Source organism: Carettochelys insculpta, chromosome 27, assembly GCF_033958435.1.
Source record: "Carettochelys insculpta isolate YL-2023 chromosome 27, ASM3395843v1, whole genome shotgun sequence".
NCBI classification, from domain to species: domain Eukaryota; kingdom Metazoa; phylum Chordata; order Testudines; family Carettochelyidae; genus Carettochelys; species Carettochelys insculpta.
This window is the reverse complement of record NC_134163.1, coordinates 12,595,462-12,622,907: the sequence shown is the minus strand read 5'-3', so window position 1 is coordinate 12,622,907 and position 27,446 is coordinate 12,595,462. Positions and strand designations below refer to the sequence as shown.

Genomic DNA, 27,446 nt, shown 5'->3' with positions numbered 1-27,446 from the left:
TGAAGTCTGCTATATGCCAGTAGCGTTTGTTTTCAAAAGTGAGAGGGGGGAAAGACGACGAGAAGTGAGGTGACTTGACATGTTTTGACAGTGTGGAACGCTGGAATGCTCAGCAGCTGCTGTCGTGGGGGCTTGGAATTAGGTGGGAGATTTGAAGGTGACAGACATTGGGAGGGAGAAGTTAATCTAAAAATATCTTCAGAGTATGAGTAACTCTAGCTTCAGTACATTGAATGTTCTGCAGTTCTTCAGTTAAGTGGGAGCAGTTGTAGAACTTGGCCTCATGCTCCCTTTAGATTTTAGTTCCCATTCTGTAGCCGGCAGATCTAGAACACCTCTGTACATCAGGGCACACGTGGAGGCCTATTCCTATGATATGGAGCAGTTCCAAAGGGACATCTTGTCTTGTCATGTCTGGTCAAGGAGCAGCATGTTAAGGGTAGGAAATACCCAGCTACTTTCCTTGTTGTTGCCCAAGAGTGTGACTCTTACTTCTAGAGACTGTTTAATTCCGTGTGACAAACCCAGATGCTGACTTTGTTCTTTAAAAATGTCCGGTGCCCAGTGACCCAGAAGGCAGTTACGGGACTATCAAAAGCTTAAATGGGCTCCTGAGCTTCCCTTCTTGGGGAGGAGGACTGATCAGAGCAATGCATTAACACAAATTAACCCTGAATGGGAAAGATTAATCAGACTGGGAGTTGCCAGTCTAGGAGCAGTTTTATTCAATGGGGCAAAGTCAGCCTAATATACACAACTCCAGCTACATGAATACCATAGCTGGAGTCACTGTGCCTTTGGTCGAATTACCACAGGGTCTGCACTATTGGGGGTCGACAGGAGAAACGACTTCCTTTACATTTCTTGTTGTGGTGGAGTATGAGAGAACAATCAGGGATTGATTTAGTGGGTTTTCACTAGACCCCCTAAATCAACCCCCCAGGTGATTGATTGCCCCAGTGCTTCCTCCCCCACCCCCATAAGTGTAGACAAGCCATAAAAATACATTGTAATCACTACCCCATCTCCATTAGTCAGCTTATTGTGTCCCATCAGTGCTTCAGTAATCTTCCATTTACTCACCATTTCCACAGCTTCTCTTACTTTGTGTACTGGGCTAAGCATGTCTGTGCTTTTGCACAGTTGCTGGCTACTGGACCTACCCAGCGTAGCTACAGGGAGCCAAATCAGACATCAGCTGGGAGAGGAATGAAAGGAAGAGTCCTGCTGGTTTCAGATAATGCAAAAAAATCACTTGAAATAGCTAGCGGGAGGGAGCTTTCCCCTAGTTCCTGGCCAGAAACCCTCAGGGATAACCCAAGGGTAAAGGGCTTTAAAATCTTTTGGCTGCCGTCCTATTCTGCAGCTAGGTCAGTAGAAAACAAGCCTGTAACTGGAAATTAAGTACAAAGACTCCTCCTCTCAGAGGCCTTTTGCCAGTCACACTGGGGAGCCACCACGAACATTTGGTTGTCTGTCCTAGCAGTGGGGAAGGGCCAAAATTGTTAGCATGTCTACAAGTTTAACTCCTCCCCGAAGAAACAGCAAGCTGTTTACATTGGCAGACTTGTCATGGTAGAGACCAAAGAATCCTATTGATCCATCCCCCAACCCTCTAGATCGCTGCCAGTTCTCCATTTGGGAACTGGACAGCACAGCCCAACACCTGAAAATAAATTGCTTTGGAGGGTAAACAGAAGATGGGCTTTTCCCTCCGTGATTTTAGTGACCAGGATGTGTCAAACCATCATACCTGAACTAATACTAAGCAGAGCTATCGGAGTTAGTCCCAGCAGAGGCACCAAGGAATGATTAAGCATGGAGACTGATCCTTGAACTGAAAGGGGCCTGCTGCTGATCCAGCTTGAGGGAGGGGGTTCTTGTGGACAAGGCACTGGACTGGAATTCAGGAGACCTGCCTTCTAGTCTTAGTTCTGCCACAGACACTCTTCATGGCCATGGGCAAATCACTTCATCATTCTGGGCCTCAGTTTCCCAGCTGTAAATGGGGATGATAATCTTCCCTTTGACTTGTCTGCTTAAACTGTAAGTTTTTTGGGGCAGGACTATATCTTGCTAAATTTTGATGCAGCACCTGGCACAATAGGGTTCTGATATTGACTAGGGCTTCTAGGTGCTATTGTAATACAAATAATAGTTTATAGGTGGTCTCATGTTGGAATGGGAGAATAGTTAGAGGTCTTGTTATACCCATTTTGTGGATACACAGAGGACTTTGGAGTTTAGATCTGGTACCTATAACTAGTGCTCAGTTTTTATTATTGAACATGAAAATCAAGGTGGCTGGTGCTGCCCTTTGATCCCGTCTTACTGCTCTGTGTGCTTGGAGCATAAAAATCTGAGCTTTGCAAATAGTCTAACTTGCTCTACTGTATATTGCACCAGCACTTTTTCCTACTGCATCAAGAAACTGGGATTATCGATTCTAACCCAGTTGCTCTGAGCAGCTGTCATGGTTTCCCAGTTCACCGCTAAGAGCCATGGAGTGGGGGTGTAAGAAGCTATCTATTTATTATTATGCTGTTAAACTCAGCCCGCATGTGTGAGTGCAAGACAGAACTTTGAAGAACTTTCTTACCATCTCCTATAACCTAGTCCTTTTTTGTTTCTTTTCCTCCTTTTCAGGATTCTTCATACCTCGATGAGCTTTCCAACAACTCCCTCTTCTCCTCCCCTGCGGACTCCCTCTCGGACATCGCCGATGCTCAGGACTTCCTGCCCGCCGACAGTCTGAACCATGTGCCAACAATATGGGATATAAACACCTCACAACAGAACCAAATAGAGGTCAGTGAAAGTCCCTCTCCCCTCAGAGGCTTGGTCTTGGAGCATTCTTGGCAAAGACCTATCTGAGGAATTAGGAAATCCACTAGGGGTAGAACAGCCCAGAGGAAGTGCTGCTGCCAGCAGGGCTGATGCAGGGTCTCAGGGAGGACTGTGGACATTGTAATGACATTTTTCAGGGCCCCTTCTTAAAAAAGGTTGGGTCCCTGATTTTGAACCCTTTTCATTCTGGTTCCTCCATTGCACCTGTTGCACTGCCACAGTCAGTTGAAATCGGTGGGATGTGGAAACGTGCCTGTAAATAATACTTGGCACTCTGTCACAGCACAGTGTCACCTCCCAACAGCCTGGCCGAGGCAGGTATGGTCAGCGTCACAGTGCACGCGTGTACATACGACATGCAGCCACTAAGCTGCTCATATGAAGGGTAGATACCATGCATTGTGTTGAGCTCATTAGAAATGTTTGTTAGAGCCTTTTACGATACATTGAGCCTTTGTCTGTCAGGCATTACTTTTCCATGGCAAATATTTCTTCGTTTGTGACAGCAGCAAAATTCAAACCCTGTATTTGGTTTGAGGGTAGCCACGGAACACACTAGTTTTTAGTAAAAAGAAGTCGTCCTGTGGCACCTTGTAGACTAACAGACGCATCTGACGAAGTGGGTCTTTGTCCATGGAAGCTTATGCTCCAAATAATGTGTTAGTCTGTAATGTGCCATAGGACTTCTCATTGTTTTTGCAGATACAGACTAACACGGCTACTCCTTTGATACTAGTTTTTAGTGTGGATGCCCATTAACCAACATCCCACTCCCTTCTTTCAATCCAGTTCATTAGTAATGCTCGTTTATTAACGTATATCCTGGCATCAGTGACTTGTGCTGGGGAGGAATTGTACTGGCAGAATAAAAATGTGACGACTCTCTAGTTCTGCTTTTGTAGTCAGTGCTCTCTACCCTGCATTTCCGGTTTCCCAATAAGCCATTGTCCTTTGTTTGCTATCTTACCGATCCACGTGGAAAATTGGAATCCCTCACCCCTTTAAAACAGTGAGGGGTAACCTAGGTCAGTGTTTCTCCACTTTTTTTTTTAATAAAGTACCCCCTTTTTAAAAATATATATGTATATATCAGTACCTCCTGACGTCTCTTGCGTACTCCTAAGGGTTCATGTACGACCAGTAGAGAAACATGGTCCTAAGGTAATCTGAGGTCTTGAAACAAGTGCCATTCAATCTTTCCAGATTACTGAACCCTTTTCAGGAGTCAGATGATTTGTTCTGCATACCACCAACTTACACCTCACTTAAAAACTACTTACTTACAAAAATATATAAAACTATCCCAGCAGACTACTGAAAACTTGCTGACTTTCTACCATCTAATTATCAGATAAATGATTGGAATGAAATACTGTACTTACATTTCAGCATAAGGCATATGAAGCAATAGAAACAAGTCATTGTCTCAGTGAATTTTTAGGCTGTACTGACTTTATTAGTGTTTTAAAACTAGGCAAATATCTAGATGAGTTGATGTACTCCCTGGAAGATCTCAGTGTACCCCCAAGGGTGCACGTACCCCTGGTTGAGAAACACTGACCTAGGCTAGCGAGTGGGCTGCAGGAGTGGTCCTCATTCATCCCAGTGGGCCTCAAGGTGGTTGTAACCAAGATGGTCTCCCAGGATAGGACAGTTTTGCGTAACTGGAATTTGCAGCATGTGCCGATTGAACCGTAGCAGCACTTTGTTTGGATGCAGAGGGCACGGCTCTCACAGTGTTGTGGGCAATCAGCACGCACCTGACCACATGCCCTTCCTTTATGCAAGTGTCACTGTGTAATACTGGTAGGAAAAAAAAAAAACCTCTGCGGACGAAAACCAACAAAATCTGGCAACCCAGTGCAGGGGGAACAGTGGAAAATACATCTTGTGGGGCACACATAGAACCCCAGTGGGCTGGAGGTTGCCCACCACTGCTTTAAAACAATGAATGAGACCTCCAGGTGACAATCCAGCGAGTCCGTGCTTGGCTTACCATCAGGTTCCAGGGTTGTCGTGTTTTTAGCTGCTACGTTGTTTGGTTCATTTTCAGATATACTTGTGAGTATGTTGTTAGACTGGCTGCCTGTCAGACTACTTGTCTCACATATGCTTAGTGACTGATGAAGAGATGATTGTCACAGCTTGGAACTTGTGGCGTCTGCTTTGGGATTTGTCAAAGCTGGTCTCCATTCTGACACTCCAGGTGCAGAAGGTTGGGACCCACTAAATACCTTAACAATACCTTGCCTCTATCTACTTCTGCTTAAAAGCTAGCCAAGGCTGCAGATTCCCTGACCCTGGGAGGTAGCTGCCACCACCCAAGTGAGAAAACCCCAAGCTCTTAAACCTCACTTAGGAGAGAGCTTGAAAACAGAGGAAGAAACTAAGCTGCGCTCTGATGGCTGACTTTTCAGTCTTAGGTGTGCATATACGCAGGCACTTCTCTGGGACACAGGAATCAAATTATTGCCTTTTAAAAAAGTGATCTATTAACAAAACCAAAGATTTACTTGATAAAACATACTTGGTTGGTGGGTGTTACAGAGCAACTAACAAAAGTAGGTTAAAGCACAAAGTGTTACTTCCCTGGGATTCAGTTTAAAAGGTGGTGTCTAGGAGGTGCATCAGCCAGCCTAACAAGTCCTGCACGAAACCTAAAATAAAAAATAACCTACTCACATCTGACTAAACATTTCCTTTCTACTTAGCTATCTCTATGCCCAGATCTTCTTGTGGCCTGGATATTTATTGAATTCCTTAACCCTGGTCAGGCTTAAACATCACTGTGTTTCTCTCCTCTGGCCACACAAGAAATACTCCTCAGCAGGTAGCTGCTTCAATTTAAAAATCCCCCTCTCTCTCCCTATTGGCTCAGCTGGTTGCTTGCCAGTAGAAAACCCACGCTCTCTGGGTTTAACCCTTTACAAGCATTCATTCGTGACAGGATTCCATTTCTGAATGATGATGATCTAGAACTAATTTCAGGTTAGGGTTGAGGAAGGATGATCCAGTGGTTACGGCACTGACCTGGGTTCAGTTCCTACTCTACTAGAGTGGACAATTCACTCAGTCTCTGTGCCTCAGCTTTCCCATCTGTGAATTGGAGAGAATAGCACTGTGGTGCCTCCCGGACGGGCTCTGAGGAGAAATACATGAAGTGTAAGGTACTCAGCTACTGTGGTAATGGGAGATGCACAGTTTTATCTAAGGCTGTATCTAAAGTGTGTTTTCTATGTTCAGTCTTGGGTTTCATGTGGCTGGTGATATCCAGGTGGTCAACCTAGATAATCTGGTAGTCTGCTCAGGTCTTAAAATGGGAACTCTGACGCATACCTACTGGTTTCACGTGGGTTCGTACTCTACGCTGCTATTAGTATTCATGCAAGCTCAGGAACGCAAAGACGAGCGGGAGATTCACATACAGATGGAGCCAAAAATAGGCTGTGTCTACACTAGAGAGTTTTGTCGACAGAACCCGGGGAACCTCCCCATTCCCAAGGCGTTCTGTCAACAGTAAATCGACAGAACGTGGCACTTTTGTTGACAGTGTTCTGCCACTCCTCCATGAGGCAGAACTGCTCTGTTTACAGATTCTGCCCACAGAAAGCCAGTTTGGACATTCTGGGGTTGGGGGGGGCGCTCTGTCGACAGACGGGGCTTCCAGGACGCCGGGCAGGCCTGTCTGCTGAGCTTCTGGTTGGCTATTTTGTCAAGAGAGCAGCCAAGCAGTCCGGCCTCTCTCTGTCAAAAGACCGGATCGCTCTTTCAATCTGCTTGGCAGTCTGGCTGCGATCTGTCGACTGAAGTTTTCTTCTGTCTACAGATCACTATAGTGTAGCCATAGCCATAGATGGGGGGTAACTCTGAACAAGTTGGAACCTGGAGCACCGAAAGATTGCGGCGAAAGGAAGAGCTGAGTTGTTTTAATCAAAGAGATATCTGCAGGGACCATAGGTTTATAGTTTGGATAAACTGAAGTTATCGATGCATTATTATGGCCATTCTTTTATTTGCTTTTAAATGGCTGCTTAAAACACTGTTAAGACTAGCTCCTAACAGTGTGTGTTTTCTAAACACATCGGCAATGTTCAGGATTTGACAAGTAAAAAGCCCTCTGATGTATATGTATAAAATGTACCATAGTGACATGTTGAGCAGCACAAAGAAAGCAAGAGCGGAGCAGATAATATTTCTTAGGTGTGTGAAACTAATTCTCTTTTGTCATAACAGAACAAATAGTTACTGTTGCTACTGCATGCTGCCCTTTGTATCTTCCTGTCTGCCAACTAAAATTACCTCCCTGACCTATCACCTTCCTCCACACTTACTGGTTCATACCAGGACAATTAACTCAGTGGAGCGCCGTTTGTCAGTGATTTCCTTGCAGAAGAAATAGCTAGTTTTGAATGTCGTATTATCTTTGCTGTTTGTATTTGGAGGGCTTTTTAATTGATTATTCCCTGCATTTCCTGAGGGAACAAGTTAGTTTAGTACATGCAGCACCAGGATTTCAATTTCATTTTTACATGGGCTATAATTCGCAGCAAAATCACCTGAGAGACAGCGGTGAGTGGCATAGCATTCTTTTTTTTTTAATCTAATAAATTTTCACTGGAGACTTTCTTTATCTTAAAGAAGGCAAGCCAGTGATGTATTGCAAGGCCATGAGGCAAAAGATCTAATTTTAACGCTCAGCGTATGTTGCAAGCTTGTTACATGGCTTGTGTGATTGTTTTAGGATAACAGCATGTCAATAATCAAACCTCAATAATACTTGTATTCCATAAGATTGCAGACATTTTTGCTTTTGTATAGCCAAATTCGGCCTTAACACAGAGCTGCACTATAAAGATGAGCTTTTGGTGTGATGTCAGGAGTAATTCAATCTGACTTGGTCCTTAATCAGTGTTGGTATGGTGATTTTATTCCACTTTGTTTTGATCTGTTTTATCCCCTGTAGTGTAGACGTAGCCATAGATAGAGGGGTAACTCTGGATAAGTTGGAACCTGGAGCACCGAAAATTGAGGAGAAAGGAAGGGTTGAGTTGTTTTTAATCAAAGAGAAATACCTGCAGGGACCACAGGCTTCTAGTTCGGATGCACTGAAGTTACTGATGCGTTAGTATGGCCATTCTTTGTTTGACCCACTTTTTTTGACCTGTTCCCATGGAAGAGCCATGAAACTTTGTTAGGACACTTGTTTCATTGTTTGCCTTCAAAGCTCACCATGTCTTATGTGATAACTTGGAAATTTTACAAGTGAAGGCTCGTGAGGCTGTACCAGTCTGCATCCTCTTTTAATATGTCCCATGTTCCAGCTTGCCCTCTGGTCTTGCAAGTTGCATCCTAGTTGTTCAGGGCTATCTGTGGCACTGACTAGGACTCGGTGCTTCAGAGACAGGTGCAGGAAGAAGCCTGGCATCTGTTAGTCTGTAGGGTGCCACAGGACTTCTCGTGTTTTTGTGATACAGACGAACACGGCTATACCTCTGATGCTATTCTGGAATAATTAGTGGAAACTTCTTCCTAATCCCTATTTGTTTATGCCTTGAAACATGAGTTTGAACTTTTATTTTTTATTACATTTACATAGCAGTAGAATTCTCCTTGTACTTAATCTTCTTTAAAATCTCACTAAGATCTCTGCGTCAGTGATGTCATGTGTCAGGGAGTTCCACAAGCTAACAATAGGTTATGTAAAGATCATTTCCTTTTTTTCAGTTTTACATCTGTTGCCTTGTAATGGGGGACAGTATTCCCTGTAAGCTGAATGCTCGGGGAGGTGCTGCCCTGCTGATTAGCAGAGCACCCACAGCCCAGATCATGTGTTTCTACTGGTGGTGCATATTCACACGTGCCTCAGTGCACATAATAAAATTTATTTCTCCCAGGGATATTAAAAATTAGAAGGCACGCTGGTGGGGGAAATGTACTCGCTCACTCAGAAGACAGTTTGGGAAATACTTCACAGGTGCTACATTTTTAAGCCTCACTGACAAACTCTGATTCCATATGCTGTATGCACAACTTCATTCAAATGTGTATGACCATTTGCCCATCCCAGATAAGATGCTACAACTACTAGGGGGAAGAAGGATTTATAACAACATGTTACTTTTGTTTTATCATTTCGGGAACAGGGACAGGGGGAAGGAAAACCACCCAGCACAATACCATAGGTATTCAGCAGACAAAACACAGTTGGGTCATTTGTAATAGGATTGTGAAATGTCATTTAAACATACTTATTTCCATTGCATATGTTTTCTTGCAGCCATCACTAAAGAACCCCCTAGAGTTCTTCAAACCAGTAATGCAATGATTAACCCTTTAAAGTCTGCAGCTGGAGTTTTATCAGTCTGTCCGTGCATTTTACTAATGTTGATCATTCAAGGCACTTCTTTAAACATGAAAACCTTCCTCCCAGCCAGGCCCATAGGACTGATATTTATGCAGAAAAGAGTTGTAAAATCATAGAACACTAGAACTGGAAGGTACCTCAAGAGGTCATCAAGTCCAATTCCCTGCCCTCAAGGCAGGACCAAGCACCATCTGTATCATTCCTGTTAGATATTTATCTAACCTGTTTTTAAATGTCTCCAATGATAGAGATTCTACAACCTCTCCAGGCAATTTATTCCAGTAATTAACCGCCCTGACAGTTAGGAAAATTTTCCTAATGTCTAATATAAATATTCTTTGCTACAATTTAAGCCCATTGCTTCTTGTCCTATTTTCAGAGGCTAAGGAGAATAATTTTTCTCCCTCCTCCTCCTCCTCCACCTAACACCTTTTAGGTACTTGAAAGCAGCTATCATGTCCCCCTCTAAGCCTTCTTTTTTCCAAACTAAACAAACCCATTTCTTTTAGTCTTCTCTCACAGGTTATATTTTCCAGACCTTTAATCATTTTAGTTGTTCTTCTCTGGACCCTTTCCAATTTTTCCATATCCTTCCTGAAATATGGGGCCCGGAATTGGACACGGTACTCCAGTTGAGGCGTAATCAATGCAGAGCAGAGCAGAGCAGAAGAATTGCTTTTTGTTCTCTTGCTCACAACAAAGTCAACTGACAATTTCAATTTGTAATGCCGTGTTAGCAAAACAGGTACAACAAGGGAAATAAGGCAAGGAGGGAAAAAATGGATAGAATGACTATTCAGTTATGTAACTGTCAGTTGTCTTGTTAAGTGAGCATCTCTCTTGCATTCTTCTCTCTGTTCTTACATGTGGAGTATATGTCTTTTACACACGGTGTTTAAGTCTACATGGAACATATGTTAAAGAATGGAGTGACCTGGTGGGTTGATCAGAATACAAAAGGGGAGGGATTGTGGAAATCAGAATTGGAACTGGCCTGTTAGATCATCCAGTTCAACTTCATATCTATCATCAATACACATAAGCCGGTCAGTGAACACTTCAGTGAAGTGGGCCATTCTGTTAAAGACCTGAGAATTTGTGTCCTGGAACAAAAAGAATTTAACAACAGATTAGAGCAAGAGATTTGTGAGTTAGAGTACATACTCAAATTCGACACATTAACACGCGGTATGAACAGAGACGTCAATTACCTCACACGTTACAAGAACTGCTTCCCTTCCTTTGATGCCTGTAATTATCTCAGACAGGATAATTAACATCCTCCCACCCTCACCCCCTTCTTTCAATCCTCTTTATCAGTTTTTATTGCAATTTTTTTTTTTTGGTCCTCTGTACTTATAAGTGTCAGTCTGTATTGGAAATGAAATTGATCTGATGAAGTGGGTCTGTCCCATGAAAGCTCATCACCAAGTAAATCATTTTGTTAACCTTTAAAGTGCTACATTTCTGCTGCTTTATTTCATATCTACCAGTTATTATTAAATGCCCCAAGCAGCAGCAGAACTGCCACTTTCTTTAGGACACTGTTCCACGTGTGATGAAGATCAAGGGTGCCGGTCAGTGTTCCCTGTAAGCTGAGCACTTGGGCAGTCACTCAGTAGAGAGTCAAATGCTGGTCAGTTGATTGGCAGAGCACCCACAGCTGTTCACAGGCAGCAGCATGTGTTTCTGTGGATGAAGCACATCTGTACATGCCTCAGTGTACATAACAAAATGTATTGTGCCGTTAGAGGGAACACTGGTGCCAGTGCGAGGTGTCTGTAACCACTACCTTGGTATATCTGAGCTTAGACATTGGAGATGCCGTGAGTCAAGGAAAGATCTAGGTTATCTTTGCAACAGAGCCATCTTTCCTTGTCAGAGCCTGAAGATACTCTGTCCTTCCTTTCCCATGGAATGGGGAGATCAGGGGCTTTTCCAGTGGCTGGGCAGAAACTTTTGTATTCGGTTAGGATGGCAGGTTGAGGTATTTCACCTGCTCTCCAGATTTTATGGCACTGAAAACATCTCTTCTGGTAAATCTGACTCAGACTTCCAGTAATGGAGGTTGTTTTCTCCCCCGCCCCCCTCCACTCTTTATTTAAAGTAAATAATTACTGAGTGTTTATTTATGGCCTTCCCGTGGTTCCCCTCTGTCTTTGCCGGGTGTCTGTCTGGATAGGCTTGGCACCCACCTCCAGCTGTAATTTTGAAGGAGTGGTGCTTGTGGAGCAGTTGATTACTTTTGGACTCCCAGCTTGACTTTGTTGTTCCTTTCAGGAAATTCCAGTACTATTTCGGTACCACAGAGCCTGACAAAGGTTCTCTTCATTTGTGTCTTCCTGGCTGGAAGAGTCCTCAGAACCTTTATTAGCTGTAATGTGCTGCTTTTTACTACAATAATGAGCTATGATAGCACTTCTCATCCCGAGATCTCCAGTCATCTCATACTGTCGTGTCATCCCTTTGGTTGATGACTCCCAGGGTCCTGGTTGAGTTCCCAGTTCAGAACGATCCCACTGAGCAGGACGCACAGAGAAGAACTATAGCGGCACCTGAGAGTCTTAAACCAGAATGTTTTGGGTGCACGACAGCAGGTGTCTAAAGAGCTGCTTCCAAGACAGCTAGGAAAGCAGCCCTCTGTTCATGAACACAGATCAATTTTAATCATTCCCCCTGCAGAAAGAACTCTCAGTGCCCTTGAGAACACCAGCCAGATGTTGAAAGGGACTCTTGACTTATAAATCCTCTGAAAGTGGCAGGATTTATGCATGTAACTCATTAATGTGAGGGGAAAGTGAGTGAATAAGCACAACCTATTAAAGATGAGGCTATGGCCTGAGGCAGTCAGTGTTTGAAGGCAAGCGTGGTATTTCAAGCTGACCTGTTTTAACACACGTACTGGTGTTCGACATTGTCACAGTGATGGATTGCCATCTTGCAGGCAAGTGTGTGTCATGGAAGGAAACACATGCTCACTCTTCCCACCTCTGCATGCCCACACAAAATGGTATCACTCTCCATGGGAAAATATCCCCGTAAGATGTTTCTGCAGCGTGTGTGAGACGCATACAGCTTGGCAGAGGAATCAGAGTGTTCAAAAAATTCATCTACTTCCTAAATCAAGTCACTAATACCTCAGTCCGGAGCACACGGCAAAAGTGGATTGGTTTGGTGCTCTCCCTTCATGACCTGTCGCTTATGGATTTGGATGGATGGGCATTGCGGCTGCTCTCTCAGATGTTGTCTTTTCTCTTCCAGCTGTTCTCTCCCAACCGACCCTTCACAGGCTTAGAAAGTTTGGAAAACCATTTTGCTGCTCCCCCAAGCACCCCACTCCTCATAAGCTATCAGGTGAGGAAGAGCATCTGTCTGCAGTTGGACTCCACGCTCTTAACTAGATATGGGCAAAAAAGATCTGGCGAAAAGCCTCCCCTGGAAAAGCCAAGATTGAAGAAGCAAGTTGTCTAGCCATCTCCCTTCCACTGTTGAGTTGTAAATTTCCCTCTTGAAGTCTCTCAGATCTGAGAGAGGAATGTCTTGTTTCTCCCCAACAAAGCTCTGAACCTCATTAATGAATGGTATTTAAAGGCTCTTCTGGTTAAAAATGATGTGGTTTTGCCACCCGCCGTAGGCGGGACCATGCTGTGTTCTGAACGGGTTTCAATCGCTTGTGTAGCTCACGTTGGAGCTGGTGGGACCTGCTAACAGAGGCCAGCCAAACCTTGCGAGAAACGTCTCTCAGCACTGCTTCCTGATGCAGTGTGGAGTGGGCTCTGAAGCTGTCTTGCAGTGCGCTTGCTGGAGCACATGGGAGAGACCCCCTCAGTCCGTTCATTTTGTGCGCTGTGTTAGATCAGGGAGATGAGTTGCAGTTGAGGGGCAAGTTTGCACGTTCGGGATGGGGCGATTTAAACAATTGCACTTGGCACATACCTAATTCCACCAGTTTCCAAAGTTCTGTGGGACGTGAGTGTTCATTCAGTATCGTTGTTAATTTCAGTCGCAGACTCAGGCAGAGGAGGATGACGAAGGGGATGAGGAAGAAACGGAGGAATTGGGGCATGCGGAGACCTATGCAGATTATGTACCATCCAAATGTGAGTGGCCTGGCAACTGTTTGTTTGCCTTGCTGTCAGATGTGGGAAGCTGTCTTTGGAGTCCTTGCTGCTCAGCCTAATATCCCCTGTTTTCTGCCAGTGAGAGCAGTGCTGTTGCGTTGCAGTCCCCTGCATGCATATATGTGTGGTAAGCTTTGCAGGCTGGTTTACAGGAGCCTGTATGCGGTTCCATTCTTTGTAGAGTCTTAGCAGCGGACCTGGCCGTTGATCTTTATAGGGGGTGGAGTGGATGATCTGCAGTCTACATTTTCTCCTAAAAAAGGGGACTGGTGATATGGGGGGATCCCCAGGAGTCATTTTCCCAAGGGGGCAAAGTGCAGTGGTAAAAATAAACACATAGTCAGGACCTCTTTATTCTATTCACTCTGCTCTTGGCCAGCCATGGCCTTGGGGAAATCACTTAATCTCTTTGCCTCTGTTGACAGTACTTAGCACTCAGCTACTGGGAGATTTAATGGATATTCGTGAAGTGCCTTGAGGTCCATCGGTGAAATTCTCTGTAGACGTGCAAACACCAGTTGTTTGACTGTTTCCTTTGTCTCCCTTCCAGCTAAGATTGGGAAGCAGCACCCAGACCGGGTGGTTGAAACAAGCACTCTCTCCAGCGTTCCCCCTCCTGATATTACCTATACCCTTTCCCTTCCGAGCTCAGTTGCTGACAACGGGTTACTCTCTGCACTACAGCTGGAGGCTATTGTTTATGCCTGTCAGGTACATCAGGTCTACCTTGCTTACCTCTCTTTTGTGGGTATTATAATCCATCCTGGATAAGAGGTTCAGATGAGTTCCAGAACAGCCTCTTGTAGAAAGCAGAGATTGGAAGCTTTGGGTCTGGACACGGATTTTAAATGTCTTGTACAGGAGCGTTGCCTAAAGCAAGGGGACTGGGAATGAAACCTCATGGCACCTGATTTTCAAAGGTGCCAGGTGCTCTTAGCTCCCGTTGATATCAACCAGAGTTGTGGGTGCTCGGCATTTCTGAGGATCAGGCCCTGGGGACCTATTCTTTGCTCTGTCACTGTGTTGTCCCTTAAGTCTCCGGCTTCATTTTACTTAACCTTTAGATGTGTGCTGGAGCAGCCTCTTTGGGAGTTGTGCAGGTTGATTAGTGAGGCGCTCTGAACCCTGCGGGCACTAGCAAAGGGCAAATGAGGGTTAATTCATAATTCTGGTTTTGAATTTGCAGCAACATGAAGTTTTACTACCCAATGGGCAGCGAGCTGGGTTCCTCATTGGAGACGGTGCTGGGGTTGGAAAAGGCAGGACAGTTGCCGGGATCATCTTTGAGAATTATCTGAAGGGGAGAAAAAAATCACTCTGGTAAGTTTCCCTTACTTAGGGTAAAAGCTGGGAGCAAGAACTTAACACCAGGATCCAGAAATTCTTGCTTGCCAACTTTGTAGCTGAATCACTGTGTGGCCTTGGGCAAGCCACTTCCGTGCTGCGGGGGTCATGGGAGGATTAATCGCTGTTAGTACAAGAATTTTAGAGAAGCGAATCACTTACCAACTGGAGAGGATACTAGTGTGTGTTCTGCTCCCTTTGAAGTCAATGGGAGAAATCCCTGGACTTGTGTGGTGCAGAATCAAGCCTCTAGAATAGTGATGGGCAGAGTGCAGCCCCTGGGCCCCATGCAGGCCAATGGGGCTCCACCTGCAGCCCTCAGACCTCCAGCCTTTTCACCTCATGTGCCACTGGGGCTCTGAAAGTTGGCACTTCCTTGCTCCTTCCCTTCCCTGCCAGCACTTTCAGAGCATGCGACTCGTCCGATTTGCACTCTATCACCACTTCACCCCCCGCCCCGTCCCAGAGCTGGACTGCTACAAATCAGCTGTTCGCAGCTGTTCCAGCTCTGAGAGGGAGCGGGAGGAGCGGGGACAGAGTGCGAATCAGGAAATTCGTGGTTCCAAAAGTGCTGAGAAGCAGGGATAGGAGCCAAAGTAGTGTAGGGCTCCAGTGCCCCAGTGCAGGTGCAGGACGGAGAGGGACCACAGGGCTGCAGGTGGAACCCCAGTTGGCCGCAGGTTGCTGCAGTCCACTGAAGTGAATGAGGGCCACTCACGTGGTTCGCTCACCGCTCATGGTTGCCCATCGCGGCTCTAGCAGATGGGTGTGTACTGCAGAATCCCTGCACGGCTTATCCCAAACGGCTACTCCTGTTCAGGGTGTGAGGCTCTTGCAGTCTCTTGTGTAGCGGTGCATGGGGAACTCACTACTCCTCCAGTTTCAGTAGTCAGAACTACTGATCGATCTCCTACTTGCATGTGTACAGACTGTCTCCTCCTCACAATGACCATCTCCCCTGCTTTCTTGTAGGTTCAGCGTCTCCAATGATCTCAAGTATGATGCTGAGAGAGACCTGAAAGATATTGATGCCCTCAACATTCCTGTGCATGCTTTAAACAAGGTAGGGAGGAGAATTCAAGACATCTTTCTGGAGGGGAGGGAGAGAGGAGGAACGCCACTGGGCAGCTGGCAGGTCAAGTGGTCCTCAGCAAAACATGCAACTCATCTGCCCTTGCCATTGTCACGTTCGTAGGACAAAGAACAGTAGTCAGGGGGCTGGTTATTGTTCTCTTCATTGCCCCGTGCTGTTTCCTCTCTAGACTCTGCTGTCATAGTTACCTGCTTGTGATGCTCCAGTGTGGCATCACATGGGTATATCATTGGGTACTTCGATTTCTGCAGCACAAGTACGCAGTGGCCCAATGGGAGTGCACTCTCTGGTGGCAGGGCCTGGCGGCACATGCACCGAGTTCAGTGTTCCTGGAGCGGTTTTGTAATGGCAAATGTTGGACCTGGCACATCAGTATTGTGAAGACCTTATTATACAGAGACTAAGGCTGAAGTGGCTTCAATCCACACTTTCCAAAGCTGCTTCCATGCTGATCTGACCTTGAGTAAGACAGATGTACTAATCCATGTAGAAGCTGCCAGATATGCCATACAGTGGACTGTCTAAACCTGCATCTAATTTCAGTCCATCTGAGTTAGTGTCTCTTACCCTTCATCTTTTAAGTTTCAGTGTCAGGTAGATGTGAAAATTAAATTGCTACTAAAAAGAAACTGTTGGTGCTAAGCAGTAGTTGTTTAGCAGTATCTTCCATATCCCTGTTCTAATCTCCGAATCCTTCACAACCAGCTTGAACTGGTCAAGCTGCCTGCTAGTTTATCAGAACATCTCTGGCTTGAATTTCAGATGCGTTGAGCACTCATGATTCCCACTGAAATCCAAGAGAAGCACGTGGTGAAAACCTCTTCAGTAAGGCCATTACAGTCCCATTGAGTGCATAAAAGGGCTCCGGACAGCACTTTTTTTTCAGTTTGATGGGTGTTTTTTTGCTTCCTAGAATTAACTTAGTTACGGACGAATCCTGATGACACTGTAGGCCAAACAGGAAGCCATCCCGTAAAAAGGAAACAAAACAGAGAAGAGGATATTTAAAATAAAAACATTTTAAACATTCTAAGCTGTTGATTAAAAAGGATTTAAGTGACTTCAGTCAGACAAGGAATTGAAATCTAAGTAAAGTTTCCTTTGTTCATTAAAATGAATGCAGATGTGCCCTGTTGCTGACAATGGGAGGGATATAGCTAGGAATTTAAAGCCGTCATAATCATGGGATCTCTGTGCCAAATACTAACCTTAAAGAAGTCAGTTATTGGCAGAGGTGAGGAAAGTACCCAGAAAGTTCCCTGAGTAAACGTTGGGTGGGGTAGTTAAGTACAACTGAGTGGTAATCCCCCCCCCCCCCCCCCCCCGGAAAACTACTTGAGTAAAAGTACACACACGGTCTTGCACACAGACACGTCGTATCTTTATTGGACTCTTGTACTCAGAAGTGAAAGCAGCTGCATATTTACTTGAGTAACTTTTTGGGTACTTTTTCCACCTCTGGTTATTGGCAGATCTCCTTTACCACTGTACCCACCTGGGCTCTGTGGTGCATGTATGTATATACGGATAACACAGTTGTGTACATTCTGTATCATCACATTGAAAGTTGCAGTCACCAAATCTGTTTCAGATGTGGGCAGGGGATAGAATAAAATGAGCCACAAATAACATTGTAAGTGTCCTCTTTCTTTTTCCTTCCCCCTATAGATTAAATATGGTGACACAGCTACCTCAGAAGGAGTCCTATTTGCCACTTACTCTGCTCTGATTGGTGAAAGCCAGGCAGGCGGACAGCACAGGACACGGTTAAAGCAGATTTTGGACTGGTGCAAGGAGAACTTTGACGGAGTTGTATCCTAGAGAAGTAGCCGAGAGACAGACAGTGCGTGTGAGTGTGAGAGAGAAACGATTGGTGTGTGAGAGACAGACTGTGACGCAGATTGAGTGTTTGCTGCAGTGTATTTGTGACAGTAACTATGTCCTGGCACAGACCGGGTGTGTGACAGTGACACTGTGCGTGTGGCTGCTGCTGGGTAAGTTACTGCGAGAAGTCGCCTTCTGTACTTACAGGGAAATTTGTCCTGCCCTGTTGCCTTCCTCCTCCCATGCTCCGCACTCCTGAGTGAATCACTGACCATCCATGCTTCGTACTGGAGCAGCTCCGTTATGTGTCTTCCTCTCCCTCATCCCTGCTCTGCAGAGGATTGGCACAGGGGCAGGGGAACATCCTGATCTCAGCACTACCCTCTCCCTTCCACTCCCCCCTCCTCTGCACAGCTGGCAGGAGAATCCTCAGAGCAGCTGAGCCGCAGATGGAACAGGGTGCGGGGAGGAGCAGCTGAAAGCACACATTTGCGTGCTCTGTTAATCAGCTGGGTGGGCCGGAGAGAAATTCTTGGCAGGCCAAATTCTTGGCAGCCCCCGCAGAGCTGATTTGGCCCACCCCTGCACTAGAAGAAGATGGATTATATTTTTCTTGTCACCCAGTAGCTACTAGCATTCATATTTATTTGTTTTACCACAGTGGAATGCACATCCTTTCTCCTTAACTGACATTCCCTTGTAGATTGTGTTTGATGAATGCCACAAAGCCAAAAATGCCAGCTCCACTAAAATGGGCAAAGCAGTGTTGGATCTTCAGAACAAACTGCCTCTAGCAAGGGTCGTCTATGCCAGTGCCACGGGTAAAAGTGATTCCTGAGAGCTTGGGTGTAAACATGCAGAGGTGTCCCGGGGCTCTAGCCCTCGCCATGCAGATTTCTGCAGCCAGGCTATCTGCGAAGCAGCTGGTCATAAAACACAAGCTGTAAAATTCAATTTTGAACTGCAGAAATGGACCCTCCTAGAGGGTGTGATGAAGCCTGGGATGATCTAATCCCCCATTTCATCTTAATGCAAAGGCCTGCAAAGAAGGACTCCGAAATTCCATTCCCGGCTCTGCCACAGATGTGCCGTGTGATCTGTGGGCAAGTTACTTTAACTTCCCTCTGCCTGTTTATTCGTCTGCCTAGCAATGCTGACCTGGTGGGTGCATTATGAGGATTGCTATTTGTAAAGCTCCTGAAGCCACTGCTGAAAGGCACTGCGGAAGTGTGGGCAATAATCTCCTTTTTAAAATGCTTGCATATGTTTCTGACTTCTCCAGAGTGAGGGTTCATTTGAGGCCTGCTGCCCATCACTTGCAGAGGTTGCCTCAGGCAAAACTATTTATAGCTACTGTATCTTTGTTAACAGCATATTCTATTCACACAGGTGCCTCTGAGCCAAAAAATATGATTTACATGAGCCGGCTCGGGATCTGGGGGGAGGGAACTCCCTTCAGAGTGTTTGATGATTTCCTCCATGCAATAGAAAAGAGGTAGGTCATGGGAGACCTTTCTGGTTTCTCTTCCCGTAATCCTGTATTTGGCAGCAGCCTTCGTATGGGTTGGGGAACAGCCGCTGGCTTTGAACCAGCAGCTTGCTGGCTCTGTTGTGATATGCAATATATCTGACTAATCTATTCCAAGCCATCCCGCAAATCTTACAGCGAGTGCATTGTACTTACTTAGTGATGGGTGTTAAATGCTGCAGCAGCTGCCCATATCCCTGCAGAGTAAAACAATTAGGGGTCGCCAAATGAAATTAATGGTTAGCAGTTTAAAGCGAACAAGAGGAAGATTTTCTTCATGCAGTGCGCTTTAGGCCTGTGGAACTTCTTGCCCAAGGGCATTCTGAAGACCAGGACTTCAACAGCGTCAAAAAAGAGCTAGATAAATTCATGGAGGTTAGGTCCATCGGTGGCTACTAGCCAGGGTGGGTAGGAACGGTGTCCATAGCCTCTGTTTGTCAAAGGCTGGAAATGGATTACGGAAGATGGATCACTTTGAGTCCCTGTTCTGTTCACTCCCTCTGGGGCATCTGACATTGACCACTATTGGAAGATAGGATATTGGGTGAGGTGGACCTTTGATCTGACCCAGTGTGGCCGTTCTTATGTTCAGGCCCTGAGGAAAGCAAAGCAGTATAACGGTTAGAGCAGGAGATAAACAGTCAAGTCACCTGATGCTGTTTCTGCTTCTGTCACGTATGCAGCTGGGCATGGGAAGACAGAAGGGTGAAGTGACTCACTCACGTGTGAAGTGGGGACAAGGCTGGCTATGTAGATACCAGGATTGTGTGCTCTGTTATGACTTGAAGATGTCATAGCAAAACCCTCCAAAACCCTCCTGCTGCAGCTGTGCAGAGGAAAGTGATTGCATAACCAAATGTGTCTTTTTTTTTCCCTCTTGTCTTGTGCAGAGGGGTTGGTGCAATGGAAATCGTGGCGATGGACATGAAAGTGAGCGGAATGTATATTGCCAGGCAGCTCAGTTTCTCTGGAGTCACTTTCAGGATAGAGGAGATCCCACTGGATCCACAGTATGAGTGTGTCTACAACAAAGCAGCACAGCTGGTGAGCTGGTATTACTGTGGATCCCCAGCATCCCTCGTTCCTCCCCAGAGGGCTACAAAATAAGTCCGTGTGGTGGGGAGGGAGGAGAAGAGGGCTGGTGAAGAGGAAAATTTTTACTCGAGAAGTTGAGTCCATTTAACCGCTACCTCCTGAATCATTAACAACGGCCGGGGCTCATTCAGTCATTTGATTAGCTCAGTTGACATTCTGGCAGAGGAACCATTGGCATGGGTTGAATTTCTGTGGGGGTTGTAGGCAAGATAGCATGGGGTAAGGGTGGAGTGGCTGCTTTTGCTGTTGTGCGTGTATAGGAAATATACATGAGTATAAACCACCAAGTCTCCAGATGAGTGAGAACAGCTGACTTTTAAAATTTTTTTTTGTTACTCTGACTTTTTAAAATCTTTCTGTTGTGCTTCAAACATTGAGTGCTGAATATTGGTAGATCTCATTATTATTTATTATTATTTGTATTGCAGTAGAATCTTAAGCGCCCCAGTGGTGGCTCAGAATCTGTGTTCACTAAGTGCTGGACAGATGTAGAACAGAATTTAATCATGTTCCTTAACCAGCACAGGGGAGGATGTGAGGGGTCATTAGAATATCTGCACCCCAAAATTCTAGGTTGTTTTAAAAAATGGGTGGAATTAGTTTATAAAATTCAAAGAAATATTTCAACAGTTGCTGCTGCTTTTTACACAGTATCGTAAATGCCCCTTGGCTTGGATTTAACAATTCCCTTGTCACCCAAACATTGCAGCACCGGGCTAAGACATGAAATGGAAACAGACCAACAAATTGTCCTAGCAAAATGGAGCACAAGACGTAAACAAAGAGCATAAATAGGAAAAATAAATTAAACATTTGATGCCCTGGTAGTTTTAATAACCTTGTGTGTTACACTGACGTGAGCCAGGGACTAGAGTATTAACCTGGCATCCTTGTGTGTACTTTCAGTGGGCAGAGGCAATGGGGGTATTCCAGCAGGCAGCCGACTTCATAGGCTTGGAGTCTCGGAAGTCCTTGTGGGGTCAGTTCTGGTCCGCACACCAGCGCTTCTTCAAATATCTCTGCATTGCTGCTAAAGTCCGACGCCTCGTTGAGCTTGCCAAGGAGGAGCTGGCAAAAGACAAGGTGTGGTATGAGAAACCATGTGCAAATGGTCAGGAAGCATTTGTCCCACACCATGTGTTGTGCATCCCTCAAGTCTCTTGCAGGGCAGTCGGGTGAATCATTTACGGTGCTAGTCATCTTTGACACCTGTAGTCATCCTGCAGAATAAAACCACTTAGAATGTTGAGGCCCAGATGTGTGCTGTAGAGAACACGTCTGCACAAGCTGAAAAGAGTGGGGTAAAAGACTGATAGGAGGGAATTTTCTTGCACTTGGAGGCTGGTCTATGGTAGCGCACAGTGAAAAGGCAGCATATATCTTCTACAGGCGTCCAGTCTGCCTCTGTGAAACCAGGATTTCATGTTGATGTTCCTTGGTGCTGTTTTATAGTAAACATAAGGAAACAAACTTGCAACAGCCTTCTGAGTCAAGTTAGATGTACTGGATTCTCCAGCTCTTCAGGGTTAAATACACCTGGCATTGCATTCATTTGAATGGGCTTTGGAAATTTCAGAGAGAAATGCAGGGGAAGGGGAAATCACTTAGATGTAATAAAGTGTCATAACCATGTTGCTGAACATTTTGGGGGCATGTTTCACCTGAGGCACTGAGAGATGGCATCTCCAGCAGGAGCCCAGTGTTAGAGCCAAGATATTACCGTGTGTATTTAGAAGATGTTGGAATTCAGCGTAGAAGAGCAGTGGGCAATAATTTTTGGTGTCTGGGGGGCTGTGGGGGGGCCACTCCATGATTTTGGAAAGTGGTCGAGGTCTGTACCTTTCTGTGGAGGGGATGTGGAGTCTGGGATCTGCCCTCATCTGTCTGTGAGGCTCAGAAACCAGCCAATGGGAGCTGAGTGTGTGCTGAACTGCCCTGCTCCTAGCATAGTCTCTTGCTGCCCATTGGCTGGTTTTGTGCTCCTCCTTGCAGCGAAATCTCTCAGAGCCTATTGGCTGGCCAATGAGAGCTGAGAGATTTTGCTGGAGACAGGAGGCTTGAAACCAGCCAATGGGAACTGAGAGATTATGCTGGGGGAGGCACCCCCTCCACCCCGAGCATTAGGAGCCAGCTGTGTGAGCTGGATTAAAAAGCCTAGTGGGCCAAATTCAGCCTGCAAGCCACATCTTGCCCATCCCTGGTGTAGAAGGTGCTGGCAAACTGTGCAGTGTAATCTCTGCTTGAGCTGCTTAATGGTCTGTTGGGCGTGTGGTGGCCCAGCCAATGGTAGTGTGATCTGCCTCCTTTCACTAACATGCAGTTGTGCTGCCCTTTTGATTTCTCCTCAGTGTATTGTCATCGGCCTGCAGTCCACCGGCGAAGCTCGCACCAGGGAGGTCTTGGATGAGAATGACGGGCACCTGAACTGTTTTGTCTCTGCTGCAGAGTGAGTTGACCCCTTGCGCTTTAAAGGGCAGGCAGTGTGGGAGCTTAAATGCACAGTGAGGAGGGCCCCAAACCAGGACTGCCTGTGTTTTGTGATCCTGTGAATGCAGCACCTCCCATCCGAAACGCACTCTGCCTGCAGGGGTCACTTTGCTGGGCTGTTCTAAGACATTGTGCTTCCGAAAGTGACTTTATGCACCAAGTGCCTTGAAATCAGTGCGATGTCCTTGCACAGCTTTAGTAATTGGATGTGCACAAGGACAGCCAGGCATGCAGTAGCCTGATTTGTGTGCCCAGATGCAGGTTTGCATGGGCCCAGGAGGTGCACACACATTTCCGTGGAAATGTGCCCCTCCTCTAGTCTGGAAAATGTGTCCTCAAACCCACCAAAAGGCAGGAAATATTTTTAAAGGTAGAAGATATTAAGTGAGCAGGAGAATGTGAGTCAGAGACACATACTGAGCTTTAGGTTTTTCTGTCTCAGCTAATTCAAGAGCTGATTGTGTATTGGATACAATCGGCTGTGAATGATGGGGAAGGTCTTAAAAAGCACTGAGTCCCATTTTCCAAAGTATCATAGGCTCTGTGGGAACCTAAATCCTTGGCTTTCAATGAGACTTAGGCTGCTAACTCACTTAGGTGCTTTTATGAGGGGGGTAGCTGTGTTAGCCTGTGTCCGCGAAAATGAGAAATCTGGTAGCCCCTTATAGGCTAACAGACTTTTTGGAGCACAAGCTTTTGTGGGCAAAGACCCACTTTGCAAAGACTTGACATGCACGTGACAAGGCAGGTCTTTGTCCACGAAAGCTTATGCCCCAAAAAGCTGTTAGTCTATTAGGCGCCACAGGACTTCTCACTGTTTTCAGGTGCTTTTGAAGATAGTCCTGTTCTATGAACTCAGCTCCCCTGCACATTAGGTGGCCTGAAACCAAAGTGCCTAAACGGGACATGAACCAGCTGAGATGCGTTTCCTTACAGCCTGTGCAATCAGCAGGCTGCCCTTGGATTATACTTGTTTGTAGCAGCAGGGGAGCTGACAACCCTGCTGGGCCCCTGGGTAAGGTTGAGGGTAGGACAGCTGCATGCTCCTGGAAGGGTCAGGGCTTGGATAGAGGGGATGAGTCAAGGACAGCTGCCCTCAGTGCCCCCTGTACCGCGCCATGCAGGACCCTCCCCTCCCCAGGCAGCCTTGCTCCCATGGTGACTTAATAGTCTCAGAACTCTGCGTGCCACAGCGGCCAGAGCCTCAGGCTCCTTTAAATTACTGGGCTCTGAGGCAGTTGCCCCCCTGTACCTATCCCTGTTGGTGGGCCTTGTACTTCAGTGCTCATTGCGGATGGAAGCAGCTGCAGTGAGCTAAGCTTGGTGCATGCTGTCTTAGGGCCAAGCATCCCTGCTCCTCCAGTTTTGGCCTGTTCCACCCTAGGGCCACCAGTCCAGGTATGGTCATGTGCCCCTGGAACAAAACTTCATTTGTTTACTGTGCTGTAGAATTGAAGCAAACCTGGTTCCAACAGCAGCTGAGCTCTCCTTTGAGTTGGACGTCTGCGTAGCACAGGCCGGAAGAGGTCATAGAAGGGGATCGCAGTGCTCCCTTCTGACTTCTTGTTCTTCCTTCCACACGTGACGTGGTGCTGTTAATGACCACTTGTGCTGGCCAGCTCTGTCCCCTGCCCGTGGGGCAGGCGTTTACTTGCTAGGCAGTGTCATCTCCTAATGTGTCTGCTTCTCAGTGTCCGATTTGCAGCGTCCTGGTTCTGAAGCCCTTCAGTGATCGCACTGGGGGCGTGGGGCCCCGGGGGCCAGGAAGAAGGATGTTCATAGAGGAGTGTGGTTGCAAAGGAGCAGCTGTTCGAATAATGCTGTCAAAACAAGAAGGGAAGGGCTGGTTGCTGTGTGCGCAGGGGCATCTCTAAAAACTTGGTTAAGGCAGATTCCAGTGGAGGAGAGGGAGAAGACACAGATGGTCAAAGATTAGAAAGCTGGATTTCCTGACAAGGAAGTAAAGTGATTCTCAGCCTCCTCTGGTTCTTACCCAGAGCCAGTCTGGCACCGAGGGGACAGGGCCTTTCCCATATACCATAATGCTACTGTGGAACTAGTGCCCCTTCTGGTCGTCCAGGGTGTGGTGGTGTGCCTCTATCTGTAGCACCTCTTCTGGTAGACCAGTCTGGTCTGAGAGCCCTTCCCCTAGCCTCCAAATAGCCCTGTATCCCAGCAGGTGGGAGTCATGCCCATACCTCCCAGCTGTTGATTTCAGCATTTGTTTCAGCCCAAGCTCATTCAGCGCTGCCTCCTCATTGGACTGGGCCCAGTCCTTCCCAATCCAGCCAGCATTGAAGCATTTATCGTTTCGTTTGCAATACAGCAGAAGCATTCATTTGATTTTCACCTCTTCTGATTTTTTTCCATCCACCTAGACCCATGTTTTGTCACTGGCCTTTCCCTCGCAGGCAAGCAGTTCTGCATCCTGCTTGAAGCGGGGGGCTGGATTAGAATACCTCCTGAGGTCCTTTCCAGCCCTAGGATTCTATGATTCCATTAATCAAAGCAGGTTCATTAGACAACTGGGACCCAGAGTCAAGCATTTCAGGCAGGTCAGGTACATGGCACAGGGTTACACAACACTCAGGGAGGACATTTTGGATGTTGGTTTTTGCCGTAACAAGAGAACATCTTCCAATCAGAGCGGCACATTTAAACCTTGCTCTGGGCTGCTTTCTGAAGATTGGGCTGTTTTGGCTCATCCGGGCCAGTGCCATAGCCATGACATACTGTGTTTTCATTGCGGCGGTGCCCTGGCACGGCTGTGCTGCCTCCCTCCAGTGGGGAGTAGCTGGCAGCATAAAGCAGAGAGCATTCCTCCCCAGGCAAAGCAAGGCACAGTGTACGCTCAGTGTGCATACCGGAAGGCTGAAGGCCTACTGGAGCGAACCGAACCGAGCTCTCTTCCTAACCCGCGAAAGCACATGACCTAACAAATGTGTTAGTCTCTAAGGTGCTGCAGGGCTGCTTGTTATTCCTTCTCACAGATGGCCCCCAGAACCCTCTGATGAAATGCAGCCTCTGCCTCCTCGCCATTCGAGCTGGTGTGATCCCTCAGATCCAAGCTGTACCAATCAGTAATGGTTCAGTCTCAGTAAGCACTACCGAAAGCTTGGTTTAGCCTCTTTTCCCATTACCTATAGCAGTCTCTGAACCATCCATTGATACAGTATAACCAGCACATGTTCCTACTCCTGGTAGCTAGAATAAATTTTGCATCTTACTTTCAGAGGCGTCTTTCTATCACTAATTCAGAAGCACTTTCCTTCAACCAAAAGAAAGAGAGAAAAAGGAAGTGGCATTAAAAGAAAACGTAAGACCGCCGTCCACCGCCCACCGTCTGACCTCCCGCCTTTCCGCCTCGCCCCAGCTGCTCAGCCTTCTCTTCTCCCCTTCCCCACTTCATGCTTTGCCTTGGTTTGGGTTTGCCCTCCCTTCGATCCCTCGCCGCAGTCTTACGCTAGGCATGTCGCTTGTTCCCACTCTCCATGTCGTCATCTCCCTCCTGCAACTCACCCCTCTTCCACCAACTCACTTCCCAGCCTGGGGCTGCCCCATAGCCATGCCCCTTGCCCTTTTCCCTCCCCAGTGCAGACTGACAGGCAGATTTTGCTAGAATCCCAGCTGCATATCTGAGGCCCTCTTGCAGCAAGGGGTTTGTCTCCTCTACCCCTTGCAGAGGATGTGGGAAGTGCCCTGGAAAATACTCCCTTACCTGCCCTATTCCTGAGCACAGCTGCAGGTAAGAGATGTCTCCTGTGCAGTCTGAGTTCCCTTTGTGCTGGGTTTCTTGGCAAGCAGGTTGGACCCTAGCTCGTAAGCCCATGGTTAAATATGGCAATTGGAAGAGGAGAGAGTGGCAAAGGCTGATTTACAGAGATTGCCCAGGCAAATCGTTGCATGGGCACCACCTGGCTGCGGGTCCCTGCCAGCTGCGGCGAGCTGAGCTGTAACCTCTGGCCTGGCAGGGGCATTTCTCGTTATGCTGAGAATTCAGTCCTGACGCAACTGGTTTTCCTTCCTGAAATGCCAATGCACCAGCCCCTCTCTCCTCAAGGTGTTCCTTCAGCGATCATTAGACCTAAGGGTTCTTCCCCAACCAGGGGAGAAGAGGAAGGTAGCTGCAGTTCTGCTTTGCTAACACATGGCCAGGTGAGAGCAAGGCATACTTCGCACAGCACAATGTGGCCGTCTTCAGCCCTGGTAAAAGGCTCGTTCTTCCTCTCTCTTTTTCCCCTGTGCCCAAAGGCTGCCCCCCCTCTCTGATCTCCTTTCGCTTGGGGCAACCTGGGCTTCCCTGTGGCCTCTCCTCCATCCTCTGAGCTGTTCCGTGCTGACCTGTCCCACCTGCTGACCTGGCTCGCCCTCCCTCGCAGGGAAGCAGAAGGGCCGCTGCGCCAAGGCCCTGAAGGGCACGTACGACATGGCGAGCGTGATCAAGATCAGCGACGACAGCAGCACCGATTCGGACATGGGGCTGGACAGCGACTTCAACTCCTCCCCGGAGTCCCTGTTCGACAGCGATGATGTCATCTTCGTGGAACACACTTACAATGGCTTTGCCTCCGACGACAGAGGTGAGCCAGGCCAGGGGTTCGGTGAAGGTCCGGAGACCAATGTCTGGGCTTTATCCCGGTCCCCTATGGACGCAGAAGAACATCCCAAATGGGTGTGACCCAGGCTTGGCTTAGCGTCCCATGTGGGATGGTGGTGCTGAAGCTCTGATAACAGAGCCCACTG

General features: G+C 46.9%; 1 protein-coding gene across 8 annotated transcripts in view; it reads left to right on the top strand.

The window, feature by feature from the left end:
* The window catches only part of SBNO2 (strawberry notch homolog 2), a 115,706-nt gene that overhangs the window by 71,582 nt on the left and 16,678 nt on the right, over nucleotides 1-27,446 (top strand). For 4 of the 8 annotated variants that reach the window (XM_074978662.1, XM_074978660.1, XM_074978661.1 and 1 more), the window contains 15 exons: nucleotides 2,647-2,808; nucleotides 12,473-12,565; nucleotides 13,215-13,311; nucleotides 13,883-14,043; nucleotides 14,519-14,652; nucleotides 15,649-15,739; nucleotides 17,438-17,581; nucleotides 18,297-18,414; nucleotides 18,983-19,088; nucleotides 20,012-20,165; nucleotides 21,123-21,299; nucleotides 22,565-22,662; nucleotides 25,937-26,019; nucleotides 26,386-26,448; nucleotides 27,083-27,283. In XM_074978662.1, the coding sequence (XP_074834763.1) occupies nucleotides 2,647-2,808; nucleotides 12,473-12,565; nucleotides 13,215-13,311; nucleotides 13,883-14,043; nucleotides 14,519-14,652; nucleotides 15,649-15,739; nucleotides 17,438-17,581; nucleotides 18,297-18,414; nucleotides 18,983-19,088; nucleotides 20,012-20,165; nucleotides 21,123-21,299; nucleotides 22,565-22,662; nucleotides 25,937-26,019; nucleotides 26,386-26,448; nucleotides 27,083-27,283 (1,882 nt within the window). The remainder of the gene's footprint in view (nucleotides 1-2,646; nucleotides 2,809-12,472; nucleotides 12,566-13,214; nucleotides 13,312-13,882; nucleotides 14,044-14,518; nucleotides 14,653-15,648; nucleotides 15,740-17,437; nucleotides 17,582-18,296; nucleotides 18,415-18,982; nucleotides 19,089-20,011; nucleotides 20,166-21,122; nucleotides 21,300-22,564; nucleotides 22,663-25,936; nucleotides 26,020-26,385; nucleotides 26,449-27,082; nucleotides 27,284-27,446) is intronic. The other 4 variants (XM_074978665.1, XM_074978663.1, XM_074978668.1 and 1 more) reach the window with 2 other exon arrangements.